Source organism: Cyrtonyx montezumae, unplaced genomic scaffold, assembly GCF_038088225.1.
Source record: "Cyrtonyx montezumae isolate F1298 unplaced genomic scaffold, pur_monq_1.0 scaffold_13, whole genome shotgun sequence".
Taxonomy (NCBI): Eukaryota; Metazoa; Chordata; class Aves; order Galliformes; family Odontophoridae; genus Cyrtonyx; species Cyrtonyx montezumae.
This window is the reverse complement of record NW_027071859.1, coordinates 33484152-33492708: the sequence shown is the minus strand read 5'-3', so window position 1 is coordinate 33492708 and position 8557 is coordinate 33484152. Positions and strand designations below refer to the sequence as shown.

The following is an 8557-nucleotide window of genomic DNA, read 5'->3' as shown; positions in this document are numbered from 1 at the left end:
AGCTTTGCAATGTTAAAGATCTAGGTTAACCTGTTTCTAAGATAGTGATGCTTAAACCCATCCCAAGCAGATCTCACTGTAAAGTGAGAAAGCAGCACATACGTTCTGTGTTGATTTTTGTATAGATAAGAAAGTATATAACCATAAAGATTCTTCAGTGTTTTTCAAGGCTGAGAAGGAAGATGTGTGCAGTCCTGTGGCACTGCTTGAGACCTGCTGTGTAGTCTTACACAGCAGGGCTGTTACTGCATTATGGGTAAGAGCTGTTCTGTGAAAGCTCGCTCTGGTTGTGAGCTGGTAATTGGGAAGGATTTATGTGTGTGATTCCACAGGGAGGAAGAAAAAAAAATTGAAGCTGGTTATGTATTAAGAGTCTGTGCTGTCATTGTGAAGCAGTGCTTGCGACTTTGCAGAGAAGCAATTCTCAGATGAAAAATGTAAGGATGAACATCAGGCTTCAGCAGTGGCTTGTTCTTCTGTCTTAGTGTTGCAGGAGGATCTTTCATTGGTTACCTTCAAGCCTCACGTTTCTTGTGTTTGAAAGCAGCAAAGAAGTCATCCAGGAACAGTGATGACTTTCAAATGTTGCAGCAGAGAAAACTGTAAATCCTTCCAACAGTGGTAAACCTTCGGGGTTACGGTTTTGGCAGATGATTGTAGGAAGTACAATTTGTAAATCACATATAAACTTCACAGTCAGTTCTGCTCCTCCTCTATGTACTGTTAAGGATTGCTTCCCTGTATTACCAAATATTTTGTTCTTTAGGTCTGAAAGTTAGCTGTTGGGGTGCAGGCTTCTGTTGGGCTACGTTAGGTGGCAGGCTGCACTTGGTTGCCCATCCTGCTGAGCAGTCAGATGTGGGGCTCTTTTGCTACTCACTTCCATTTTTCAAGTGTATTTGCAAGATAAATAGGTCAGGTTCAGAACACAGAATGCTTACGTAGCATTCCACAACTAGTGAAATTTCCTTTGTACTTCTTGGAAATCTCCCAAGTACAAAGACCACGGAGCACAGCCGCTGCCCCTGGCTCAGGCAGTTGATTCTGTTGACCGTCAGCTTGGTGGGAGAGAGGAAACTTCAGCTGCTCCACTGAGATCCTGGAAGTTCTTGCTTTGAGATGGTTTTTTTTGTGATGTTCCCCATATTGCAGGATTAGGCAGAATAATGGCTGGTAACTCATCTTCCTCAGCCTCTTGTAATTCACTTGACTCCATCCAGAATTTACATACAACAGGAAGCATTACTTGTGTCCTTGCAGTTAGAAAAATGGGAAAACACATGGCTCCTCTTCTCTCTCAGGACACTTCAGTGTAACTTCTATCTGTCTGCTCCTGGCAAATAGCTTGTTCTGGGTATTTGTGATAAGATTTACCCCGTCCTTGCTCAGCCGTGTTTTACTCATGTGCTTCAAACTTCAGAGCTCTGTGTTATCCTTCCCGGCTGCTGTATGAAGGCTGGAGTAGTGCAGTGCAGCCAAGGGGGCGCATCAGGACTCCAGTGACAGCTGCATGTCTGCCCCCAGAGCAGCGCTGCCGTGCCCCAAACCGAAGGAAAGCAAAGGCACTCAGCTGAGAGTCTGGAAGGTGTTCTTTGGTGGTAAAAAGTCTTTTGCAGTAAATGGAACAATTGCCATTCAGCTTAGCACTAAGTCTAAATGTTTTTTTCTAACAATGCAGCCCTTTGCTAGGTGATAAGGCTGAGCTGAAGCCTCCTCCCACTCAGCTGAACTGCATCCTGGGGAGCAGTTTATCACACACCGCAGACATGCACCTTGTTCTGGAGAGAAATGGGACACATCCCCAAGACAGCTCCTGGCTGAAGATGCCACAAGAGCAGGGCCCTAGTGCTGTCAGCAGATAGATGACACACATTCCTGACAGCAAATCAGCTAGTGCTGGTCAGCTTCACCAGGAACAACGTACAGCTTCCTTCTGCTCTTCTCACAGAGCAAAGACCTCAGAATTCTGGCCCTTTCTCTTCCTCATGGTTGAGTTTTTCAAGGTGCTGTGCTGACTTGTGGTTTGAAAAGCATGGCGCAGCTGTTGAGGCTGGGAGCTTGGTGTCTTTATTACTGCACTGAGTTTAGACTTGTAGTTCAAGGATCTGGGAGGCATTTTACAATGATCATTTCTATCAGATCGTGAGCAAGTTACCACTGCTGCTTCACCACTGCTGCAGATGATGCATCCAGTGTTCTCATTTTGGCTCGGTAGCCTGAACTGTATCAGCACAGCCCTTAACTATCACACATCAAAGATGAAAACAGGCACAACACTGCAGTGTTTGGAACACGAGCAGTACCTTACAGTACGGAGGCAGGTTGTTTAAAAACAACACTGTTACTGAAGTTCCTCCGAGGCACTCGGAACATAGCTCAGCCTTCAGTCATCCCCAGTGCTGACTCAGTTAGGCAAAGACTAGTGTAGTGGGAGCACAGCCACTGCACCACATTACAAAGAACAGCTTTATTAAGGTTGTGGTGGCACGTTAACAGCCTCCCCACGTCAGTCTTGCCACGTGATCAGTTTTCTGCTTGCTGGGCTTTATGAAGCCCAGGAGTTCCAGTTCAGAAACTGCTCGAATAAAACGAGCGCTGGACACCTCCGTAAAGGAAACTTCTTGTGGGAGTGATGGACAGAGAAACCGTTATGTTGCAGAGGGATGACGCAAAACATTGTACTGCACCCTAAACTCACTGGAAATGAGGACAGGTGCAGCATTACAGCATACATACATTCTGCCAGTAGTTAGAGCTCCTTTTATGCAGCTGCTCATCCCTGTGGCAGTGCTGCTTCTTGCAGCCATCAGTTCTGGTTCTAACGCCTGTCCTTCAGACACTCTGCAGGTTTTGCTTCAGCATCAGGACAAAGCGAGAAGCAGAATGAACGCTTCACATGAGCTAAAGTTCTCAGCTTTGAGGTACCAGAACTTCAGAAGAGTTTCTGTGGAGATAATACTGTGTAAGCATTTCCTCTGCTACCGCTATTTTCCTTGTAACAACCTGCCATCCCTTCCCCTCCCCTGCAGGGCACAGATCTCCTACCATCTTTTCCTCTGTAGTGCTCTGTCTCCACACAGACATCCAACTCTCAGATGATTTAGCTCATTAGATTAGCTTCACTTTCTTGTAAGGGCTGTTGCTTTCTCTTTCAGATCCAAAATGCTCCTATGGACAAAAGCTGCTCTCTTACCTTACTGCCTCCAGCCCGACTACCTCAGATGATCCATCCTGTGACATTTTCAGTACACTAAGACTGCTTAAATTAGTTGTCTTATTTTTTTCCTGACATTAGTTATCAGTGCGCAGGAAGCTGCATTTCAAAACTCTTAGTTTACTAATCCTGAAAGTGGCTGAATGCCAAATTTGAGGCAGAAATGGGAAAGGATACTGTATAACATCGTCCACCTGGTCCGAGGAAGCTGCATCTGCCGTTGGTCCCTCAGCTGCAGTCACCACAGTGGAGAAAGCCTAGAAAGGGAAAAGCAGCACAGATGTAACCATCTCATCAACAGACAGCTTCATTCATAAGAATGAGCTTTGAGCCAATCACTGTCACTTGGGAGGAATGAGATCTCGGAATGGCAGCTCCATGAGAATGTCATCTTCACAGCAATCCAAAGAGCAAGCAAGGTTACATGTTACCATCACAAATACAGAAGGAAAGAATGTCACCCCATGAACTTGCATGCTTACGTTTTAAATTCTAGTTCCTGACCCGTTCTCAGAAGAAAAAAAAAAGAAAAAAAAAACAGTACAGAAAGCAAGACTGTATAAACAATCTGCAAAAATTAACTTGGCTGTAGAGAGATCTATAAAACTCAGTGACATGAGGAGGCTCGATAGGGAGCTCACGTCCGTGTTCAAATACCCAAACAAGGCAGCAGCAAATGAAGCATGTTCAGAGCAAGGAAGAGGAGTGCTGGAAATAAAACATGGTTGTAAGGGAGTAAAGGAGAATATGTAATTTATGCACATTCTCTTTTTCATTCTCTGGTTTTGGTATGAAACAGGGTTTCAAGCTTGAAGCTTCGGTCTTCCCTTGCATAAACATTCTGCACAGCAGGCACAGGCTGGCTTTGCACGGTTACATACCTCTAACCAATCAACGAGGTTAATCAATCTGCCACACTCCAAATGAAGCTTATAGGCAATGCATATGTCAGGAGCTTTGTTAGAAATGCTTCCTCCATCACTTTTCAAAGCTTCACTCTGATGAAAACCAAAAGACAGCGATTTTGGTCAGTCCTTAATCTTCAGTGATCTCTAGCACTAAATGTAACACTATTTCAGGTAACAGCAGGTATTTTAACCAAACATTATGTGTTCATTGGGAAGTTGATGGTGCAAAGAAGAAAACAAAAGAAAAGGAAAACACACCATTAAAGAACAAGCCCCCTCCCCCCTAGCTACTTTGCTCCTGCTACTCCTTCATTCTCTGTTTGAATGCTTATCCAATTTGGCTTTTCTTATTTCTCTGTCTAGTTCTGTTCATGTATCTGAGAGACGTGGCCTGCTCTGTGGATCCAGGGAGGGAAATGTGTCGCTTTTCATCTCAGACTTTTACCATGCAGTAATTAAAAAGGTGTCACGTCTCCCCCCCACGCCCACTCCAGAAAGAGAAAGTCATAACATAGATCTATCACACAAACTAAAAAGCAAAACTGCTTCCCTCATCTCAGAGCTTTATCTTTGAAATGTCACAGCCATTTCTCTCTGGCTTTAAACTCAAGGCCTATAAAAGCAGAAATCTGATGTCTCACAAACTGTTCTGTATGTTGGGAAATCCAGGTCATCAGCACTGAACCATTTATAAGTAAAAAAGCCACTTAAGCTAGAGGAAAAATGTATGGCTGCAGGATATTTCATCTCAGTTGGTAATTTTTGTTCAATTTCCAGATTCTCACACACTTAAGAATCCAAATCCCTTAGTAAATCAACTACTGATTATTCCCTTTGGAAGTGTGTGTGGGATGGGAGCAACCCAGCTCGCTGTTCATGAGGGGCTTCTCATGTCACTTGACCCTGCCCCAGGGTCCAGATAGGACATCCTCAGCCTTGCTCTGGATACAGCATTATCACATTTCCTGAAGTGCAAATGCTTGTATCCCCTTTTCCTGTTGTACAGGAAGGAGTAGGAGTAGGGCTTCTCTGAGATCAAGGTGAAAAATCACCCTTCCCCACACAAGGTCAAGAACAAAACTTCCAAGATCATCTAAACCCCAGAAATATCCAAAAGTGACATTTTCTTGTGCTGATAAGTAGTGGGCTGCTGATACTCGAAGCTACAACTTGCTGGATTCTCAAGGGACAGAAAACAGAATGACACTTGGGTTCGTGCATGTTTCTTTTCAGGATAAGCATGACCTCTGGTTCACATTCAACTAAATAAATTACTGGACTCGGCTCCTGAAATGCATCACATTATTAATCATTTGCTGGTACTCCAGTGAAGCAGATCTTCTCCTGTCCTGGCCTTGTGGTAGGAACAGCTCAAAAGAACTTTGCTCTGGTCACATCCCAGGAAAGTACGAACCATGTGGAAGTTGTGGATACCATTCAGAAAAATAGTTCCTGTGACTCACACAGACTAAAATGCTACACAAGGTACTTGGTCCACACTGCTGCTACTAGAAACCACCCCAAAACTTTCACAATTTCCTCCAACGTCAAAAACATGTCAAAGAATAAAGTGCAGGATGATAGAGGACTTTTAAGTCCTATCAATTCATCAAGGAGAATACTTATTAAATACATTAGTAATCAGATTTTGCTAGCTCTTCTAATCATTATGTGTTTCCTCAAACCATTACTGATGTTTAATTCAAGGTTTCTTCAAAAGTAGCCCACTCACTGCTGTCTTCACCAAAAAGGTCTGCAGGTGATTTCAGAAGAACTCCACGCCCAGGAAAACTGACAACTCTTTATCAAGGAGAAGCACAGTGCCAACAAACCCAAAGCAAACTGTGTTGCAGATTTTAAAGACTGATCTTTATCAAGTACAGTTTCTGATAGTTAAGTGTTGACTTTGACCCCATTAAGCACCCAGATACAACCAGTGTCTTCTTTAACTTCTTAAGATAAATGTTAGGACATGAGGATAACTCCATGTATCATCTCTGATCAAGGATAAAACAGATAAATAAATATTTACTCCTTCTCCTAATCCTGCACTATTCCTTCAGAAAAGAAGTGGAAAAAGGGCTGTTTTTCTTCTCTAGAAAAAAGGTCAGCTTAATTAACAGAATCAATAACAATCCTTCTCTTGGACTCAGAGCAGACAGGATACCAATTCACAGCAGGTATTAAAGTAAATGTAAAACAAAACAGACTCCATTAAATCCGCACTGTAATTTTCATCACACCTATTGCAAATTTCATCACTACGCCTGAGCAGAGCCTGTGCCTTACAGCACATCTGCAAGTCTACGCACTGAGGACTGAGACCAACCCTGCAAAGGACGTCACTGGAAAAAGCCATAGACATTACTTTTTCCCCATGGACACACTCCTTCCATTCGTAACAACTACAGAAGAGAAGATTATGACTAGGAACACGCTCTGGAAAACTGCTTTCCCATATAAAATTCTTTCCATAATCAGCTTCTTTATTTCAGCCAGATTCCCTGGCTCTTAGCAAAACTGAGTTCCCAGTTGCTTATCAACGCCGACGTGTTGGTTCGCTACAAAACAGCTGGCCGTGTGCCAAACTACATGATACTGCAAAACTAAGTCTGGAACATCATCCTCGTGTACAGCCTTGAGAAGCTACTCCAGCCCTGCCAACAGCCCCCTTGATTCTCACCTTCAGGTAGGAGTACGGGTTATTCAAAGCTGTGTGCAGCGCAATCCTGGGGGCAGCATTCAAGTGCTCGCGGAGAACACTGGCTGTGTTGAAATACACGATCTCGTACAGAGTCTTGTGGTCTGCAGGAACAAGGTAACGTCTGAAAAAATAATAACACGAGGTATGGGGTGAGGAAGTGAGATAGAAGCTTTACCTTGAGGGAAGACAGAACTCTACTGCAGTCAGGGACTTCAATAATGTATTTCAGCCAGTACTGACTCAAAAAACAGGATGAACAGGGCCAAAATCAATTTCAAAGCAAAGAAGGCAATAATTATCAACTCTACATCACAGAATCGTCAAGGTTGGAAAAGTCCACCAAGATCATCTAGTCCAAACGTCCACCTACCTACCACCCACCAATATTTCCCCACTGAACCATGTCCCTCAGTACAACATCTATATCTTTCTTGGTCTAATGGATTTCATCTCATGGATTTAACTCAGAATTCTAGCTGGGTCAGAGATAAATTCAAAACTAAGGCCATAAATGCTAACACCAGTCATGTAACTCTAGTCCACAGATCTCTTATCCATCTCGAGGCCTCCTGACAAGTCTATGCTCAACTCTATCTTCATATTTGAAGCTTTTTTTTTCTTTTCTTTTTTTTTGAAGTCATACTTCTGTCTAGCTTCTGTATTCCCACCCATGCCACCACACACTTTTAGCCTGCAACCTTCCTTTACTAAAGCTGTACGAGTAACAAGTGCCTTCGTCTCTTAGCCCACGCACCCCACGTTTTTCAAATTTTCTGCAACATTACTGCCTCCAAGATTCACAGAATCTCAGAATTGTAGGGGTTGGAAGGGACCTCCAGAGATTATGGAGTCCAGCCCCCTGCCAGAGCAGCTCCCTAGCCCAGGTTGCACAGGTGGGCGTCCAGGCGGGTCTTGAACATCTCCAGAGAAGGAGACTCCACCACCTCTCTGTGCAGCTGTGCCACTGCTCCGTCACTGCACTGGGAAGAAGTTCCCACACAAATAAGTGCAGAATTTCCTATGCTTCAGTTTGTAGCCATTTCCCCTCATCCTATCACCACACACTGCAGAGAAGAGTTCAGCCTTGTCCCTTTGCCTCCCTCTCCTCAGATATTTATAGACGTGGATCAGATCTCCCCTGAGTTTTCTTTTTTCAAGACTGAACAGACCCTCTGACTTGGTTAGCAAATAGCACAAACCAATGCGGAAATATTGAACAGGAAAAGCTCACCTTACGAGACTGTCTATGTGGTCAACAACTTCAAAACGAAGCATTTCAAACTTGGTCAGTTTCTTAGACCGCCTTGATTCCTTCAATTCCAACAAAGTCTTAAAAAAAACAACACAGTGTATAAAACTACATGGGAGGCAGTTACTCTCTGAAGAACACAATCTGCATGTTGAACGTGTATAATTAATTTTTGCTGGCATGTCTTCACCAATGATGTTAAGAAATGTGATCATGCAGTTACTTTTATTTAGGCCAGTGTATCCAGTTCTCAAACTAGTAGAAGTTACGAAAATTCTTCAAGCCTGAAGCATGAAGAAATGTGGGTTAGGCAGAAGCATAATTTACAAGTCAAATGCAAAGAAATCTCCTAATGCACATGTTAAAATCCTAGTTAATTACAGATATTTTCTATTGTTTTCTACACATCAGGTTGGCCTGACATACACAGCTGGTATTATTACTTCATCTTTCAGAAGTTACTTAAACACTTCTACTCAGAG

General features: G+C 43.3%; 1 protein-coding gene across 2 annotated transcripts in view; it reads right to left on the bottom strand.

The window, feature by feature from the left end:
* Positions 1 to 2222: 2222 nt before the first annotated feature.
* The window catches only part of ORC3 (origin recognition complex subunit 3), a 34659-nt gene continuing 28324 nt past the window's right edge, over positions 2223 to 8557 (bottom strand). The window contains exons 16-20 of one of the 2 annotated variants that reach the window (XM_065730985.1): positions 8058 to 8155; positions 6806 to 6947; positions 4096 to 4212; positions 3392 to 3471; positions 2223 to 2595 (exon numbers count right to left, since the gene is read on the bottom strand). In XM_065730985.1, coding sequence (XP_065587057.1) covers positions 2490 to 2595; positions 3392 to 3471; positions 4096 to 4212; positions 6806 to 6947; positions 8058 to 8155 — 543 coding nt within the window. In that variant the 3' untranslated portion in view covers positions 2223 to 2489. Of the gene's footprint in view, positions 2596 to 3391; positions 3472 to 4095; positions 4213 to 6805; positions 6948 to 8057; positions 8156 to 8557 lie in introns of those variants that run through there. The other variant, XM_065730986.1, reaches the window with a different exon arrangement.